Genomic DNA, 20,364 nt, shown 5'->3' with positions numbered 1-20,364 from the left:
CCAGGACCCCCAGGTCCCTTTCTGTGGAGCTGCTCTCCAGCCTCTTGTTCCCCAGCCTATACATTCATCCAGGGTTGCCCCATCCCAGATGCAGAATCTGGCCCTTGTCTTTATTAAACCTTTGGTGATTGCCCAGCCCTTTGATTTGTTAAGGTCTTTCTGCAGGGCCTCTCTGCCTTCATGGCTGTTAAGGTATTTAAAAAAACTGCTTTTATTGTCCCCACAGTACAGTTCAGCTTCAGTTCCAGTTGAGCTTTGGTGACACAAAGTTTCTGCTACATTTTACCCCTTCGTGCTTGTAATAGCAGCCCCTTAGACAGTTTGTGTTTTTTAGTGAATTGTAGCTTTCAAATCACGTGACAGAGAACAGATGAAAAATGAAAACGTGTTTTTTCTCGTTTCAGTTGTCTTTCTTACTTTAGTTCTTCTCTCTCATTTTTCTACTTCCAGTTCATTTTCAGTTTTGATTGATGCCTTAACCTCAGGGTCTCACAGAACTTTCACTTGCAATTAGGCCTTTGGTACTTCGTAAATCGATTGGCTCCTGGTGTAAAGTTTGCCTGCTACATTGTGTGTCTGACCAAAAACGGACAAAAGGCACATGTCAAAATCAGTGCACCAGTGCAAAATCATACACTGTAGCTTTACACTGGAGATCAGAAGGAAGAACCTTTTCCTGATGCAAGTTTCATAAATTAGTGAGGTTTTTTAGGAAGTAAATGCATAGATTTCCTTTTCAGTTTGCCTTATTTAGTGGTCAGAATTCCAAAGTTGCATCTGGTATCACTGACTCTGCAACTGCTTGGCTGACCACTAAGTGGGTAGTAACACCTTGGGGGTATGCATTTAGTACACAAAATGCATATCACACAGAATTTTGTGGGTCCTGTCACATCAGATCAAATACTGATTTTTTTTTTTAGATTTTAAATAGAATTCTTGTGTCAGTTTGTTTTGTGAATTTCTTTTGTTCTCCCTGGTTCACTTTTCTCCCTCTCCTTTTCTTTACTCTACGGCATTACACATCGGATTGTTATCCTCACTTTAGAGATTAAGGCAAAATGTGACAACAGATAGGGTGACTTGACTGTGTGATTGAATAGAGCCTAGAATTCCCATCTCTGATTCCCTGGACATCTGTTGTATTGGTCACAGTACATCTAACAACCAGTGGTTGTTACCAATTCCTTTTCTCAACATTTGAAATCAGTGCTTGTAAAGTGCTGAACTTGCATAGTCTTATACACAAGGGCCTATCTTGCATTCTGGTTATTTCAGCTGTGCTTTCCCAGTACACCAGCATCCTGTTTAAGGAGAGTTGGAAAATAGCTGAATTGATGGTCTCATTAGTATGGCAAACTTATCATTCTTTGAAAAGCAGATTCATAGACATTTTGCCTTTTTTGAGGTCTTTCCAAGATTCTTTCTACCTGCTTATCGTAGAACTTCATTGTTGGTGGAGTACAGATACTAATTATTTTCTTTTAGCAGCTGCTCATTCACCACACAAGAAAAGGTCTTTAAAATGCTTCCTTCCTTGGTAATTTCCATCTCTTTTCTCAGGCCTTATATCTCCAGTGATTCCTTGGCTGCATATAATGGTGCTTCCCTGTTTTAAAAGAAAATACAGTTATAGTTTCTGCCAATGGGCTGGCTTGTCCTTTGTCAGTATTCTTCTGGAACCTTCCAGACCCATTCTGTCACTTCTTTTTCAATTCTGCAGTGACTTTTTTTGTTGTGGGGTTTTTGGGTTGTTGTTGTTGTGGTTTGTTGGTTTGGTTTGTTTTTTTTTAAATTTACCCCCTTTGAAAAAGGATTTTATACTTAGACACAGCTGAAGACTTTGAGTGGAACAGTTTTATGCTAGAGTTCCGAAATATGCTGTGAAAGTTCCCAGTTGATTAGATTTTGTAAACTGAGAGGAAAAGATACTGGCAAAGGATTAACCTTAGTAATATTTACCACTTTTGGCCACAGTTCTAAGTTCAGTTTTAATAATTTATTTTACAAGATTCTCTCCCTCTGAATATTATGACAACCTGCAAAAACCATTGTGTTAATGCCAGTAAGAAAAATTTTAAGGACGTGATTCACATTTTTCAAAAAACTGAACACATGCATGAAAAATGGAGTAATTTCTTTACTGAAGGCATCATGGGATGTAATTAGATACTGTTGTGAGACCATGTGAACAGAAGTGATTTCAGGCTCTGTGAGTCAGTGGCTTAGGGCAACAGATGACACAGTTGGGTTTTTTTAGATGTGTATATCAATATATATTAATGAATAAATTTGCCTATGTACAGTTTATACAATTAAGAATTGCGACAGTTTACTTTACTTTAGGCAGCTCTGGTGTCTGTTGGGGAGAGTGACTAATAAAGAAGATGTGATAGCTCATTTTGGAACTGCATTCAGTAGCTCACATTGAAAACAAGCAGCAGTGACAAAGTCCAAAGGTCTTTTGAGTGCAGGTGAAGAGTACAGTCAGCTAGATTTTAATATGATCATATTTAAGAAAATGAAGAGGTTCACAGCACTGGTACAAAGTGTGCTTCTCAACTGCAGTAGTATATTGCTTCAATTAACAATTGCTGAGCTCTGTAATGAGGACCTTGTACGTGTTGAAGTAGTCTTTGGCAATTTTATATGTAGTGTCTCTGTGCAGGATCAGAGTATTATATTCATCAAGAATATTATTTCCAATAGCTAGGTGGCTGAGATCAAAACGATCAGCAAGTTTATTAGAAGGGCAGCTTGTTTTGTGTTTCTCTCCCAGGCAATTTGCTGTATGGGAGAAATAAAAATGGTGAACATCAACAAGGCTCAGAAATTTTCCATTATTTTTCATAGATCAAACAAGATAAGGACTAGCATCTGTATTTGCATCATACTTCTTGCAAGCAATCAGCAATTTTAAGGTGTACTGACTTTGATCAGGAGCTCCCCAGTGTACCATTAGTTTCAGTTGTGTGTTCAGTGTCAGTGATATCCAGAGTACAGTTAGCAGTGGATGAAAAACAGAGAGAGACTAAAATCAGAAAACTTAACCCCTTTAAGGGTGCTTAGATGCTCTGGGAAATTCAATTTTCATTTGCAAGTCCACTAAGGAAGTCCCAGCTCTGAACACTAAGTATTTTGAATAGTTTCCAGCCCATCGTTTTTACATGTAAAAGCTGAGAGATTGCAGCCTTTGAAATGCTGAAAGTGTTTCAGTGCTTTGGATTGGAATCATTTCAAACTTCTCTCTCACAGATGGTTGCACTGTTAAGGAATCAGCCTCTCTTAAATCAGGAAATGATGCAATCTATTTTATTACTCTGAGACAGATTTCTGGGGGAGATCCTTTCTTACTCCAAGGCAGATTTCTAGACAAACAAGCGCTTTTGATCTTTCTATGGAATTTGAAAATGACCTTTCTTTTTCTAACAACCAACAAAACACTTTGTCATTTCTTTTCAAGCAACATTTGCAATATTTCTTTAGTCTTATCAAAAAACTAAATGCTTTGAACTCTGTACTAGATTCACTATTCCAGTGCTTATGGAAATGTAGGCAGGTAAGAATTTCTTCCTCTATTTTTTATAGCTGAGTTTTTATGTAGTTAAATAAGACCCTGAAAAAGGATCCGGGAAAACAACGTAGATAGTTTCCACATTCTGAGCTCTGAAGATCCCAGTGCTGCTGGAAAAATAATGGGCCTCTTTCTCAAATGGAAAATGTGATGACTTCTGGAATTAATGTATTGTAAAGGGACACTAGAGAGCAGAAGAAATACTTTTGTTTGAAAATCATTCTATACTTTGTGTATGTGCAAGTGTGCATGCATGCACGCTGCAGTGAGGGGGTGTCTTAAAGTGCGGGTGATCCAAAAATCTTTTTTTTTTTTTTATGTGTATCAGTTGTTAAAGGACTAAAGTAAATTCCCATCTTTGACTTAGATTTTGTCTTCATTTAAAGTTATGCAAGCTGTTATCCTGTGAGAATAGACTCTGTCAATGTCAGAAGTACTTATTTCAGTCCTGTTGAATTTTTCATTAATCTTGACTTGCATTCTAGCAGTAGATAAATTATTTGATCCAAATAAATCAAATTTTTTCAGTACTTTGTCTTCACCCACACTTTTGTGGTCTGTAGTAAAACTGTCCAAACCTAAATCTGCAGTGGGAGGAGAAAGTTACCCTGGATTCCAACTGTGAGATAAAACATTTTGCACAGGAGTGTTTTACTGGGTATTGTATGATGCAGACTTGCTTCATAGCTCAGGTGTTTTTTAAGGAGTCACTACAGTACAAATGATAAATAATCATCACCATAAAATGGAAATGAGGCATATTAAACTGGATTTATGGGAAACACAAGCCTGTTGAGGATGAGTTTGTATGTCTGCTGGAATTTGCATTTTGCAAGGAGCTGGCAGGGCTGGTGCAGCACAGCAGCACACTGCCCTCCACTGGGGCCTGCTTAGTCACGACCACCCCTCTAACACAGCAGGCTCTGAATGCAGTATTTCTTTCATTTGTATGAATACAAAAATCAGATAGAAAAAACCCAAAACAAACAAACAAACTAAAGCCTAAGCTGAAAGCAGAAGACAAGAAAAGGCTGAATGTTTCATACAATTATTTGGGAGATCCCTCAAAAACCCTCTGAGGAGAAAAGTGCATGAAGACTTCTAACTGTAGGCTGAAGCCTAACTAAGTAAGTGGTGAATATTCACAGTGGTTAGTTGGTTCTGAATTCCGTTAGTTGTGTGAGCAGAACCATTATCCAGAGGCAATGGCAAAAAGCTTTTTTACAGGATCTGTACCCAATTAGTAGGAGTGACATAGCTGAACATTTATTATGGAGTTAGAGTTATACTGGCTTTTAAATAATATTGTTCTGCAGATAAGTTGGAAAAAGATCTGCACTTTGAAGGCACAGTACATCACTGAAGGATGGACTGCAATTTTTAACTTTATTTTTTAAAAATAAAATATTTGGGATTTTCTAAAATAAAAGTTACTCTAGTTAAGAGACTACTTCTAGAATAGACTGTCATCTCAGCAGAACATCCTTATGCTTCTGATGTTGAGTAAATTGTTGGATTAACTGACTGAAACTTCTTGAGAAAGCTATATATTTAACTCTTCTTGAATCTTTGGCAGGATTGACTCATCATTTAGTTACAGACTACAAGCAAGTTGTAAAACTTCTAGAAGAAGGAATAGCTAAAAGGTATTTTATATAACAAAACAACTCCATCTGTATTTAACACTTCTTCCACCGTGTGTTAATTTCATTGATGTTTATTTTACTGACCATGTTGCCAATGCTTTGTCATGACAGGGTGTCAGATTTGCTGATCCTGCATAGAACATACACATAAGATGTTATACATCCTCATATTATCTACAGCAAGAGCTATAAGCACTCATGAAGTTGTTTCTTCAAAACTGATCCCATACTGACTTACCCACAAAATTCAACCATCTGTCCGTGATAAAAGATGCAAGCCAAGAAAACATTTTCCTGTAAACAGACATCTGATTTTCCCCTTCACTTGCTCATGACACTTTAGACTGCATAGCTTTCAACTCTCTTGTTAGTTTAATTTAGTTATCTAAAACTGCTGAAAATATAGTGTATATTTATTTATTTATTTTCCAGAAGTATTTGGTTTATAATTATTTGGTTTAATTTCTATTAATATTTTTAAAAGTTCTTAGCCCAAAATCATGTGTGTTTACTATGAGAGAACTGCGGGATTTGGTGCACTGGTGAAGTCAATGATTTTGGCTTTCTTTAGTCAAGACAGTTCTTTATCTTCTCAACAAGAAGCCTTGACTAGTTTTACAACTGCCATTACAGCAATAGAAAAAGTAATATTTGAAAGGATCCTCCAAATGCGAATCACAGTTCTAAAACTGATATTGACTCTTATCATAAAATAGTCAAGATTTTAGAATAACAGTGATGCTGGGAAGTAAATAAAAACTAAGCTACATTATCACAAAAAACATAGAATATACATCAGGATTAAGTTTTGCTGCTTCTGCTTGTAGCAATTAGTAGATGCAGCTCTATGGTAAAAATAGACTATTTCAGAACAACAAAATCCCAGTCTGTCTACTAGTGTAATCCTACAGTTGTCTCATAGCTAAGGAAATTGAAGATGTAAAGAAAAAAAAAATCAGAGGTGCAATATTTTGTATGTAAGTTTTTGTGATGCTGAAGTTTCCAACTACGTCATTTGCATGAAACAAAACAACAACTTCTTTCTCTGAGTATTTCTTCCAAAACTTATTTGGAATATACAAGAGACTCTTGCTTTCCTACAGTCTTTATTTTTATTAACTATTCTGCAGTGTATTTATTAGTGCATCATAAATACAATCAAACTCATTTAAAACATCTGCAGTCCGGGAAATTTTATGCCAAATGAACCTTAGCAGGATCTTAGGGACAAAGAAAGTGGTGAACAGGTTGCAATTACCCTATATGGCAGGAGGCAGGAGAGGAGCAGATGGGGCGTGATGGCTCCAGGTCTGACTATACAGGAAAGATAAGAGGGAAATGCACATGGGTAGTGCATTTCATGAGACAGAGGATATCCTCTGTACTAATACCAATCAGAGTTTACTGAAGGCATTTTTTCTACCAGTTGGTTTTATCAAGTCGTCTCCAGCGCTGCTTTGGGCACACTTGCCCATTATAAAATAAATAAATATGATTTTTGACATGCAATCATTATTTTTGTTGTTACTCTCAGTGTTATTTTTTTTCTTTTGACACTTTACAAGACTCAGTTTTAAATGTTTAAGATTAAAATTTTTATAATGCAGCAAATGCAAATTTCCAAAAGTACAGTCCTGGCACTGTAAACAACCAGTGAATCTAGATAATACTATCAGAACAGTTAATAATATTAAAATGTACAACACACACCATGACATAATAGAATATATGAAAAACTAACACATACGTTCTCCCATAAAATGTTCAAATGGGTTGTGTGTACTTGAGATGTGAACTAGCCCTCCAATTATCTTGGGTATTGTTGGAGGTGAGAAGTGAGTACTAATACTTTCTCCTCCGAATCCTGAGGCACTTTCTTTTTCTCTTTTGCTTTATAAACTTCGGTACTGTTCCCTTATATTCTCTACCCACTGTAGAGCTGTTTTCTGTCATCTGCCCTTTACCTAATTGTCTTCCTCCTCCAACATCTGGAGACTAGTTTATGTTCTCCTGCTACCTCAGCTTAGGCTCACTTACAACCGTGATGCACTAGGCTGCCTGTAGCTTTTGGCAAAACCTGCTCACGTGGCTGTGGAGGAGGTGTAGGAAGGAGAGAACAACAGGGAGGAGAGTCCTGGCTTTACCCGCATGCTCTGGATGCTCAGCAGTGTATGCACAACTGCGGCTTTCTGCTCTCTAGTGCAACTGGTGTCTGCAGTACTCTGACAGCTGGGCATGTAAAAAAAGCATGGTACCACAGTCCTTTTCTATACTGGTAAAGTTACCTACTGTTGTTGAGGGTAGACTTGGCAAAAGTGATACTAAAGGCTGTATGTGTAGCTTGATACTCAAGGCAAGCTACAAGAGCAACAAAAGAAAAAGATCTGTGACCTGGCTTCTGCCCTAGGCAAAATACTGCTTTCTTTGGGTTTGTTTAATTAAAACAACAATAAAGAAAGTAGGATTTCCAAAAGTTTGCATTACAGACAGTGGGATGGTGCTGCTTCTCCTGCTCCTGTGCCTGGTACCCACTTGCCAGAGTGCAGTATGTCAGAGCATTAGAGCTGTGTGACCAATCTGTCCATGTCATAAAATCAAGTAAGTGCCACACAGTGAATTACAGTATTCATTTAGTACTCACATGGGTAGATTGGTTAATCTCACTGGACTCCTCTAACAGTGTAAAAGAACTGTATCAGCCCTTTGACATAAAAGAACCCCAGAAGTGGGGTATGAAGCTTTTTGGACCCTTAGGAAGTTCCAAGGAATAAAAATGGGGACAATATGGAGAAAATGTGCTGGGCTGGTACATTCAGTGATGTTAGGGTGAACTGTTTGATGCTGTTGCTGGCTGTACTTCTCTGCTGCGTTCTATGCTTATGCAACACCTTACACCTGTGCTGTAAAGCTGCTTTAAGGTATTTCTTCAGAGTGCTACTGGTGGACAGAAACAGCTCTAATCAGTCCCCGGTTTCTGCCCTTCCAGGTTCTCTGCCAAATGCTCTGTGATCAGATCCAAGAATGCAGCCTACCATGTTCTCTGAGTTTCACATTCCTTCATCTTCACTTATCTACTGTATTTGTTGGTTTTTTATTTCCCTGAGTACTGGAAAGTAACCCATTGTAATTGGATGGTTTGTTCTTCTTTCTAGAATCACAGCAGCTACACATATGCACAGTGCCAGCAGTAGATCCCATGCTATCTTCACCATCCACTACACTCAGGTTAGCTAAAAATAATTCAACTTCCTTTTCACACTCAAAAGCATTGTTCACTGTGTTGTGAATTGTTTACTTGTCATTGTTTTGTGCTGTTTGTATTAATCTCAGTGGAAGCTGTTACTTATTTCCTTTGGATCACTGTGTTACACTTCCTACACAGCCTGATGTGCTGAGTGTTTACTGAAGTATTCTATTCCTTTGTGCAAGCTTATAGTCAGAAGTGATGCCAAAGACTCACTTTAAAAAGAAACGTTTTCAGTTTTAATCAGCTCTTTGAAATGCAATACCCCTTCTAGAACACTGTGGAAATTGCATGTGAATATGTTTGAAGTTATGTTTTGTCACACTTGTTTAAGATGCTTAATTGAAGTATAGCATTAGTTTAACACCAAAATTTTGTATCTGTCCAGCTTTTCAGATGTCCTTGTATTTTAGCATTTGGCATCCAGTACTCTCTCAGAGACAATGCAGCCTTTCTCTGGAGGAGTTATATCCTTCCCTGGCAGGGAACTCATTTAGTGATCCAATAGACCTTTTCTATCTCACACTTCTAACATCCTGTAATCACAGAACATTTTGGGATATTTTTCTGTAGTTTCACAAAAGACCTTTGGAATACATTAATGGAAAATAACTCTGCAAGATCTACAAGAAAGCCTTTAACAGTCACTAGGCAGTAAAGTTTTTTTTCAAGAGGAAATTGGCATAAGAGGGTAGTTTCTCTGTCCGGTGAGAAAGCTGTTGAGTTAATAGTTTGAACACAGTCAGAGGTTCAAGGTCACAAAGAAAGGCAGTGAGACAGTCATATGTACAACTCAGTTTCAAATGAAAGAGCACATCAATTTTATTTTCATTCATTAATTAAGAGGAATAATCTTCCTTATTTGTGTTTTTCTCTCCAGGCTATATTGGAGAACAATCTCCCCTCTGAAATTGCAAGCAAGATCAACTTAGTGGACCTTGCAGGCAGGTAATAATATATTGAGGGGCAAAGAGGTAATTTTATTCATGTTCCAAAAGTTCCTAAGTCTCTAATCTTAGCTATGCATTTCGGTGAGGAACATATGGTTTTACTAGATGTGACAGAGAACAGAAAAATGGAAGTCATGCTGAAGAGTTTTAGAACAGAACTTTTTTTTCCCTCAAGAATGTATGAACACAGAAAGTAGAATTGAGGGGACTTTTGTACTGAACCAGTCTACCCTTGCAGAGTTTTGAGATGTATGTTTTTTTTGTTACAGTCAGAACCAATATGATTGGGTTGCCCAGTTCAGACTTGAGTTTATGTTTTTGGTGGGTCTTTAACAGAATCTTGCACCCATAGCCTTTGCTCATGGTTGTTTGGACTTTTTGAAATAGAGGGCAATATGAAATATTCAAAGAAATTAGGTTTTTAATTGCAAAGCTCAAAATTTATATTTTCTTTTATTTCTTGAAAATACATGATGTTTTCATATTGACTGTACATTCATAATTAATAATTTTTGTTTATTTTGCATTGTCTTTTTCATGCTTGCATGATACAGTGAAAGAGCTGATCCTAGTTACTGTAAAGATAGAATTACCGAAGGTGCCAATATTAACAAGTCATTAGTGACACTTGGAATTGTCATATCCACTTTAGGTAAGCCCATCAGTTCTTTATATTGAAGGGTAGTGATAAAAGCACATGACTCATTTACCGTGTGTCGTGTCTTAATGTTATTTGCATTTACAATAAAAAACTGCACAGAGCAGCTGTGATGTCTTCAAAAACTGTCATGACATCTAAGAAAATTAAATAGCCATGACATTAAAAAAAATAACCCCTTTCCTGAGTTCTGTGGTATTTCTCCTTCAGCACAAAATTCACAGATGTTCAGCAGCTGCCAGAGCATTAACACCATAGCAAGCGAAGGGGAGAGCAGTCATGCAGACAGTCCTTCCACAGGCAGCGTCAGTGGGACCAGGCGGCCGGCTTACATCCCATACCGCGACTCCATCCTCACCTGGCTTCTGAAGGATAGTCTGGGGGGCAACTCCAAAACCATTATGATTGCCAGTGAGTTTGGTTTCTGTTAATTGTTAACATCACTACCTTGCATCTTTAATATACATCTCTACTGCAGTGAGAAGACAGCTATACCACTTAGAATCTGTCCTTGTAAACATTTTCATAAATACTTCATAGAATACTCCAGGAAATGAAAAGGCAGCTGGTTGTGCATGAAGTTAAGTTTAAGAGTTTCCAAGGTCATAACTTTGATTTTAAGTGTTCATTCAGTTATAAATACAACCTTTAGAAGACATTCTCTGTGAGTTTAATGAAATAACCCTAAGAATATTTTCTGATTTGTTTTTAAAGAAGCAAGACTAAAAAAAAAATATATTTTTTTGAAAAATGATGGGTTAAACTGATTACTTTTTAAAATTGTGTTTCTTTTCTGATTGTCTTCTGTCTGTAGCTATCTCCCCTGCCAGCTCCAGCTACAATGAGACCATGAGTACTTTGAGATATGCTTCAAATGCCAAAAATATTATTAACAAGCCCAGAGTGAATGAGGTGAGGCCTTGAGTCCTGCTTTTCATTTTTGTCCCATTTTGTTACATGTGTTGTTTAAGGTTTTTTCAGAATAACTGCTCTGTGAATAAAATTCTTGCTTCTTTTTTTTCCATGTTAATGACAGCTAAATAAGAGCCTGGATATTACAGAAATAATTTCTTTGATTCCCTGCAGTTTAAACCATTTAGAATTTCACACCTATTTTACATTCTTCATCTCTGTCCATTGCGTTTCAATCATCTTTCTCTTTGAATTGGTATGACATGTATGTTTAATCTGTGTCTTTATCATAAATATTGGTAGAGCTACAGATCTGTTATGACTATTTGTTACCATTTAACCTGTTACTCTAAGTGCATAACCCTTGCAAACCCTTCCTTTGGCAAGTAAAATGAACACTGTCAAGGTTGCCATCAAGAATTCAAAAGTTAGTATACCAGGCCTAAGGTAGCCTATGTAGTATCCATTTGTCTTCTTTTTAGTACACAAAAATAATTAAACCTTTAAATAGTGACCACAGAACCCCAGCTTCATTCATTGTACAAAACAGGCCTGTTCGAGGAATGAACTCTGACTGTATGGCAGATCCATCTGTTCAATTGTGCAGAGGTCTTTCACAGGCTGCACAAGTTAAAAGATGGCAGACTATTGAGGGGAGAGTCAGATGCTGCATTTGAGGGCTGTATTCTGTTGCTACCCCTGCTATACTATTCTTGTTCAATGCTAGTCCAGATGCTTAAAGCAAACCTTCAATGTGTGCTTTTTTCTCATTTTCCACCCTTACCCCAGTACACATTTAATAAATGTGAAAACTTAAACTCTCCCAATCAAAGACATGATATTAAAACAGATTAATTAGTAGTTGTGGAGGTTTTAGACACTTATAGTGATAAGAACCAGCATTAAAAGTAATCCATGGGGAAACGCATAATTCTGTATGTCTTCGTAGCAAAATTCAAATAACACATAGTAATCAAGATCTACAATCACATATACTAGAAATATAAAACTCTTGAATTGCTGCTCTCTGACTGAGTGTGATTTACCTGGCCTTCTGCATGAGGCTGCCTTTACATGTGATCAAATAACTTAAGAACTGAATCACAGTGTATCCATCTAAGGCATATCTGTTGAGTTTAGGTTTCTTAATCTTTATGTCATTGACTTTACAGCTTTGGTAGTATTCTTTTGTGCTTTGACCTGAGTGTATCAAGATTTTTTCTGTAGATAAAAGCATAGAATCATAGAGATGTACTTCACTTATTTGCTTTCCTAACAATACTCTGTTAAATATGGGCAGAATTAAACCCTTCTGATCCAAGGTTTCCCAAATTTAATTTGCATCTGTATTACCAGTGCCTTCTGACATCACTAGTGGCAGAAATAGTGTGCTTAATTTTGTCAGCAGTAGTTCTCAACTGTTTGACAGGCTAAAGGCAAGTAAACACTCCTGGGTAAGCCTCTTGTCACATACAAGCCTCCCAGCTCGTGTTCCCATCACCCTCTTCAGCTCTTCAGTCTTACAAATTGATGTGAGCCAAAGTGTCACTGGCAGCCCAGAAAAAATTGATTCTTTACCCAAGAGTTTCCCTGAACTGTCTAAAAAGTTGGTTTCCAGAAAGTACCAGTGCAGAGGTGCTTACTCTGAGAGTGAGATAAATGCCTCCACACCAGCAGGCAGGAAATTCTTCGTGTATCAGCTGCAAGAGCTTTTAATACCATGCTTGGTGACATCCTGTCGTAGTCCCCCTTAGTCTGATTTTATATATCAGCATTAAATAACAACATTTTTCTGACTTTCTGTAACAATTTTGAAGGTAGATCCTTAAAAGTAGTGATGTATCCAGCTAGTCATGATGGGAACAAATGCTGTGGTAGGTCTGTGTTCAGAAGAGAGATGGAGCAAAGTTTATGGGAAAAGAGAACCTATTGAAGCTGGGAACCACCTGCCCCTAGGCAGTACATCCAAGGGGCCTGGCGAGTGAAGCAAGGAGTACTGCTGTGAGAGTGCCTGTTCTCCTCTCCTCCTGGCTGTTTGAATATCTCTGCATTGACTTCTTTAGCTAGAATTTTTTTAAGAATTTTTTTTTGAATGCTCTGTGTCTCAATGTTTCAGGATGCAAATGTGAAACTGATCAGAGAACTGAGAGAGGAAATTGACAGGCTGAAAACCATGCTGCTGAGCTTTGAACTGGTAAGTAGCAATGCGGCCCCACTGGAGCTTTTGTGTTACTTTAGGTAGCTACAGTTGCTTACTTTAATCTGATCTGTGTATCTTTCCATGTTTATTGTAACTGGAGGGAAATTAAACTGTTGTCTGGGTGATTTTGCAGTCATTGTAAGGTTAACTGCATTTCTGTAATTTCTCCGTTTTCTGTCATTATGTTGATGAACCTGAAGTATAAGCAGCATTCAAAAGGATTTCTTTGTCTTTCATAGAGTTGGATGATTTTCCTGTCCACAAATACCACGAAATAGAAGTATTTTATTTTTAAGGATATGGAAACACCAGAACAGTACAAAATATTAATCATTGATGTAATTTTCCTGTCCAACTTGTGAACTAGTGACCTCAAAAGTATCTTGGAGCTTCTACCCTGCCTGAACGCTCTGTCCCCCAAAAGAACCTGTGAACATCTGTGAGCCCTCACAATACAGATTACATCTCTGGTGTTTTTCTCCTTTTGAGTAACAATAGTGTCTTGGTTTTCCAAGCCATGGAGAGATTGTTTTGCTGGGAGAGACAGGAACTACACTCCACGATTTATTTGCACAGAAGTATCTCTCTGTTATGGCTTTTTTACCAGTTCTTTACCCAAAAAATTGCATGCAATAGCTAGAGATGTAAGCTAGGTACTAGAAGGGAGCATGTGTATTTTGTCTTTCCTTCTTCTGAGTTTGTCATATTGAACTAATATGCCTGCCAGTTGAGAATAAGGAAACTAACATGTAGATCTTGGTGGCTGTCGTTTATATAGAGAAATTCCAGCCCATCTTGGAGTGATGACAGGGATGGAAATCTGACTGAGCTAGTCCTTCAGAATGAAATGAAGGTGTGTATGATTTACTTGATGCTGTAACTATCCACTGTTTCATTAGGCCAGGAGAATAACACTGCTGTAGTTCTGAAACCGCAGTGAAAATGTTATTGGCTTAATCTTTTCCTTTTTACTCTGAAAATTCAGGAAACTGACACCCTAATCCACGTTAAGTGCACTCTACCAATTTATAATGAAAGTCTTGTGTCTTTAATGGGACTTAGTGCATTGTGTATCACTAAGTCTGCACAATCTACTCTTTGAAAGCTGTCTCAATACACCACAGTAATTAATTATACGGAGTCTGTCCCTTCTAAGATTAAACTCCTCCAATTTATTCAAATGAAATTATTGTGCACTCACTAAAACTACTAAAAAGATTTGGTCACTGGTGACCAGGAAATGTTTGCGAGACCTTAAGTGTAAGTTTTGCTCAAAACCAGGCAAAATAACTTGTTAGCATGATCATGCCTCTTTCTGACATTCTGGAAATGAGACTCTAGCAGATTAAACTGGCTTCACTTGGTAGTAGTACAGTTTTTTTCCCAATTTTTTTGTTGCCACAGAAATGTGCTGCAATTAGAAATACACCTGGTTTATTTCTAGTTGTAACTGGTGAAAGAATGTTGCATCCAGTAACTGGAAAAAATGCTGATCTTTCTGAAGAAATTTATGAATGAGAAAAATTATTCTGTTAGTAAGTGAAACAGTTTCCTCTCCTATTCTTTAAGATTGAACAATTGACCAAAGACTGGACAAGTAAGTGGACAGACAGGAAAGCCATCATGGAAGAATACAGTGTGGACATCAACAAAGAAAAAGCTGGAGTAACAATAGATTCTAGTCTACCTCATCTAATGGCCATGGATGATGATATCCTCAGCACAGGAGTGGTGCTGTATCATCTCAGGGTGAGATATTGTCACTCATCTTATTTTACTCTTTAATTTGAAAACATTTGTTTTCTTTGGAAATGGAGAGTGGTTAGGATGGCATTACAACAACAGCTATCAAAAAGTGAAGGTCTCAGATCACAAGACATATAATGGGGGAAAAAAGCGGAAAATACATGGAAATGGAGAAGGAAAAGAATTCATATATGAGCTGACCCTATATTCATATACGAATATACGTTGATCTCTTATGAATGCATGTGCAAAAAATTTGATAATGTATCACAAGCAAAGCAAAATACTCAAATTAGGCATTAGTAGTTTGTCCACAAAGCGTGTATGTGTAAACATAAAGGATGGTGCTTGAAGTATACCAGACACACTGGTCCACATTTTCTGAAATATTTGTATACTTAAGACTGGAGTAGTCTCTATGTGTATAGATAAAAGTAAGCTTTAAAAAACACAAGCTCACTTTGCCAGTGACTTTGACATATTGCTTTTAGCCCTACCAGGTCTGCCAAGTAGATTCCAGGTGTGTTGCATGAAGGGTAATTACTTGTGATCCTACTTGAGTAGCTATTTTTGAAGATCAGGTAGAAATTGTGGCCTTATAGATACTATTTTGCTTTGTAGCTGCTCATTTAAGGCAAGGTTTTCACCAAGAAACTTTCATAACATTGTGTCTACATTACTGCACATTGTGGCATATGATGTGCATGGTTAGGTCAAACAGTTTTAGGGGATTTTTTTTTATTTTAGTAAGTCAGTACTAAACTGGAGTTTAACTTTTTTATGTTGTTTAAATGAATGGAAATTACTGAAATATTTGTGCCATTTAATGTGAAAGGAATGATGGTTGGGCACCTCTACAGAGGTGCACTCATTGCCAAAACATGTGTTAAACATGTTTGAAAATCATGTATCTGTCTACTAATAAAAAATCTTTATCCAAACTAGATTTTGTGGTGATTAATATAGTTTAGGACAGAGGATTTTTTTTATTCCTCTTAAAAATGACAACAAACATTTCAAACAGAAATCATACTATTCTTTTACCATGTTGGAAGAGAAACTTGACTAATTTTTCTCATTCCTACACAAAGAAATTGTACCAGGTAATAATTAGGGACCAAGTAATGATATCCAGTGCTGATCAACATGCTACTTCAACTACTCAACCCTACATTAACATTAAATGTTTATTAGAAACAATTGCTACTACTTAAATGTTTTAATGTTATGTGCCTTTTTGGAAACAGCAAATGTTTTCCCATACTAATTTTGACAACAACTAAAGTAATTAAAATATATTCATTGTAACAGAGGAACCTGGTTTGAAGGGTCACCTTCTGAAGTCATTCGTGTCTCTGTCACACTAACATCTTTGTCCCTTCTTTCTTTGCTCCTAGATGCTGCCTTTTCTTTTCTTTGTGCTTTACATCTTTTAGTCTCTGGTGTTTGTTACCTTCATCTGAACAGCAAGAAGGTAAAACGTTGGCAGTTCCTTACATAACAGGGCTTAAACATGTAATAACACTTTACATTGTACTTCTAGAGGGAGTTCATGGCAGCAGTTTTCAGATCATGTAGAATTAATATTGTGTTACTCCGTTAGTCTCTTGATATTCCATAATATTAATTGCACTAATCAATGCTGTGCCTACGCTTAATTTTCTGGCTTTCATTAATAGAAGATGTATGTTTTCCTATAAATTAATTGACCTTTTTTGCAAAACTTAAAAATATGGGATTTCTTTACATTGTTTTAGTAAAAGATGTACTTCATAAACTTTTTTCAAAGTTGTAGTACTCCCAAAAGTGAAGGGGGAAAGCAATCTCAGACTTTATGATTCTGCAATATATACCTTGGGAATTCTACCCTTAGTCATGAGATACAGCCAAAAGAGGGTAACAATATAAAAGCACTTCAACATATGTAAAGATATATGATGACATGTTAAGGTCATGTTGTGGAGTCATTTCATCTGAAACATCTTTCACTTTTTCAGGTAGAATACTCAATATTCAATCACAAAAGAGTATAATTATTGAAATTATTAGCTCAGTAATAGCATTTAAAAAAATGAAATCAACATGGGCCTGGTTTATGGCTATTTTTGTTTTGTTTTCTCAAGTTGGGTTAGTTTGCTTGTATCATCTCTGTACCCTTGCTCTCACCTGCAATTTAGGGTTGGTTTTAAACTCACCCAGAATCACTCCAACCAACTGAGATACTATTATGAATTTCATGAGCCAATACTGCTGTAATACACTTTTTAAAATTAAATTGTATTACCAGAGAGTTATTTCAGCAAGTTCGAAAAAGTTTCTTTTGGAATTGCAATAACTATTTCCCTGCTTAGTGAAGAAGATAATTGATAAAGACATCTTTTAGGAGTTGGTTTACTTCTCTTTGTGTAAAATACACATTACAACTCACTTGATTGAGGTAAGTCAAAGGCCATATGGATCATAAGTTTTCTGGAAGTTGTGGCCAACCCAGGTGGACATTTTGCAGTTGAGTCCACTGAACATTAAACTGACATGTATCTTGGTAACTACTCCAAAGCAGGGGCACTGGGCACAATCCAGCTTTCAGCCTTTCCAGCAAGGGAAGTCTCAGCAGGGCTTGTGCCAGAGGAGTCTGTTAGTTGGTTCAGATAGCTGAGCACTGTGAGGAGCTGAATGATAACCATTCCCTTTCCCTCCAATGCAGAAATCCACTGTGATTTATCCATAATTACCCATAACTGCGTCATCTTAAACAGCTTCTGTTTTCCCATCATTCAGGCTTCTAATTGCTGCTTCTTGCTTCATCTTTAAATCCAGGTTACAATATGCTCGGAGAAGAGAGCATATTCAATTTATTCTAATATGAATGCAAAAATCACATAGTTTATTGTCCATACTTAATTTTAATATGACCCAAAGAGTTGCCACTAAAGTAATTTTAGAGTGCGTTTACTAATCACTTTACCATAACCAAGTATAGTCTCTCTTCAGAATTCGGAAATTATTTTGCTTTGATTTCCTAAGAAAAAGTGTAGAACTGGTAACAGAAGGTAATAGACAGATGGTAAATCTATTGGATTCTTTTGGTAGGTTTTTTTTTTCCTCATGGTATTGTTTAAATTACTGGTATTTGCAGTGTACCATAGAAATACTGTATTCTGTAGACTTTTGTTCCTTTCATTGAAGTTATTGAATCTTCAAGTTTGAGAACTTGCCCATGTACCATAAGCACTAAGACTTTTCATAGATGTAATTTAATTTTCAGAAATAAGTTCTTCCTTAGTAGTTAGATTGAAAAATTCATAAACTATGACAAAGTACCCCTACAAATTAGGAATTCTATGACTTTTGTATCTGAAAAGCCTAGTTAAGTGAACAATCATTTTGCAACTTCTTTCTTTCTGCATGGATATTTATTAAAAGCATACTCGCTTTTCTACAAACAATAAGTCTCACTATAAAAGTTCAATGCATCAGGATGCATGTTCATATTTAAAACATTTGTCTCAAGTACAGTCCAAAAGTCATCTATTAGGGGTTACTTCATCTACTGGAGTCATAGAAGCCGACATAGCTTCGTGATGAGAAGTAATTACAACGCTAGGGGGAACAGCAGACTGAAGTATTACCAATTACATAGTGTTTGCTTCAAACAATGCAGTCATTGAGAGGCAAATTTTTTTTCAGGTGTTTGCTAAGATATTGTTCCAAAGCTTTTTTAATTAGTATATGTAATCCACTTTCCTCAACCAACTTTTAAATTAGTTCTTTTCTTGTTTTAGGAAGGAACAACCAAAATTGGAAGAAGTGATTCAGACCAAGATCAAGACATTGGTAAGAGAATGATATTACAAATTATGATACAGTCAGGTCAAACCAAGAGGTTTACATTTGTCATGTGTAATAGCTAGGTAATGTTTGTTTGTCAGCTTTCTTTGTAGAAGAAGGTAAGTAGAAGAGACTAATTATTTAAGTTGGCTAAAATATGTTGATTATTTTTTGTTTAAGAGTCTGAAAAGTCAGTGGTCTTCACATGATTGAGATCTCTTCAGAATTTTCTTCCCACTTGTGAAATACTACACTAGAGTTTAAACATATCTTCATTTAACATCCAAATCCTCGTATATTCTATCCTAAACTAGTGGCACAAGTGATCATGAGACATTGAAAATGCTTTTCAACTCTACTTGGACAGAGTATTTTAGTATAAAATCCAAATTATTCAGAATATCTTTTATTTAATTGAATTTCTACTTTTAATTTTAGCAGTCAATCTCAAGAGCTAGAAAATATGATAGAGAACTAAAACTTTATACTGAAATTGGAAACCTTGTAAAATCTCAGCTTTGGTTAGGTTCTGCTAAGCTTGGTTAAGTTTGTTTATTTTCTACCAGTAGATCAGTAAAATATAAACAATAAATTCCATAATGGCGTTAAGAAAATTCAGCACAATAGAAAAATTTGCACATCAGCTCACAAATTAGAAAGTGATGTATAGTTTTCCAGAACCGGAAATAAAGAAACAATCTCACTATTTTCAATAATGAGTTTCGATAATAAGTTTTTTCTGTGACCAAGTACTTGACTAGCAGTCAAAGATGGCAATTTAATCTCCTTGTTCTGCACATGATGTAGTTCTCTGTGAAGTGTGCATAGTGTCAAACAGTGTGTGGTACTCTATCCTGAGGAAAATAACCTCTTCAACAGGTGAGATAAATCTATACACTGTAGTTTTGCAGGGACAGTGGATTGAAAGGAATCATTGTATGATAGACAACAACTGTGGGATTGTGACCCTGCGACCAGTTCCAGGTGCACACTGCTCTGTGAATGGATGTGAAGTCACTGGATCATGTCGTCTGTCACAAGGTAAGATTTGGTTTTTTTCTGTGAATGCTATGTTATAATTAACTTACCACTGGATTTCACAGACAAGGATTTATGGAATTTGAGCAGATCTAAAAAAGTTATCTCTCAGTCAGCTACTGCTGCCCAGGTTTGATCCATGGCTAGAGCTTCCAGATTGGAACAAATAAATTAACGGCCCCACAGAAATAAAATTAAGACATTGGTGACAATATTCTGACTCCTTTTGGCCTTCTGAAAAAGGAACACCTGTATTCAGAGGTACTATAGTGTTAAGTAGTGGAGACTGGCTCTAAGCCAGCTGACCACTGAAGGGGTTTTTTGGCAATTATATAACATGGTTGAAATGACCTTCAGCTTTTTCACAGTGTATTTAGGTAGAAGCTACAAGCCACTAAGTCACAGGTGATGATGAATGAATTCAGGTTAAATGGATCAGGCTGCCATATTTTTAGGTTGTTTAAAATAACAGTTCAGCTTCTGTGAACTTGCAGTTATCTAGATTCTTAAGAAGATAGTGTAAAAACAAGTCTTCAGCAGTGGGTTGGTTAAGTTTTTGGTATGAAGT

At 36.6% G+C, this 20,364-nt stretch overlaps 1 protein-coding gene across 1 annotated transcript in view; it reads left to right on the top strand.

The window, feature by feature from the left end:
- The window catches only part of STARD9 (StAR related lipid transfer domain containing 9), a 100,212-nt gene that overhangs the window by 43,455 nt on the left and 36,393 nt on the right, over nucleotides 1-20,364 (top strand). Inside the window, exons 8-18 of the mRNA XM_027641796.1 lie at nucleotides 5,151-5,220; nucleotides 8,373-8,445; nucleotides 9,345-9,412; nucleotides 9,969-10,066; nucleotides 10,283-10,483; nucleotides 10,887-10,984; nucleotides 13,101-13,178; nucleotides 13,963-14,037; nucleotides 14,754-14,933; nucleotides 18,713-18,764; nucleotides 19,662-19,799. Coding sequence (XP_027497597.1) covers nucleotides 5,151-5,220; nucleotides 8,373-8,445; nucleotides 9,345-9,412; nucleotides 9,969-10,066; nucleotides 10,283-10,483; nucleotides 10,887-10,984; nucleotides 13,101-13,178; nucleotides 13,963-14,037; nucleotides 14,754-14,933; nucleotides 18,713-18,764; nucleotides 19,662-19,799 — 1,131 coding nt within the window. The remainder of the gene's footprint in view (nucleotides 1-5,150; nucleotides 5,221-8,372; nucleotides 8,446-9,344; nucleotides 9,413-9,968; nucleotides 10,067-10,282; nucleotides 10,484-10,886; nucleotides 10,985-13,100; nucleotides 13,179-13,962; nucleotides 14,038-14,753; nucleotides 14,934-18,712; nucleotides 18,765-19,661; nucleotides 19,800-20,364) is intronic.

Source organism: Corapipo altera, unplaced genomic scaffold, assembly GCF_003945725.1.
Source record: "Corapipo altera isolate COAL_440 unplaced genomic scaffold, ASM394572v1 23b, whole genome shotgun sequence".
NCBI lineage: Eukaryota > Metazoa > Chordata > Aves > Passeriformes > Pipridae > Corapipo > Corapipo altera.
The sequence above is the reverse complement of the archived record's forward strand: the minus strand, read 5'-3'. Positions and strand labels throughout refer to the sequence as shown.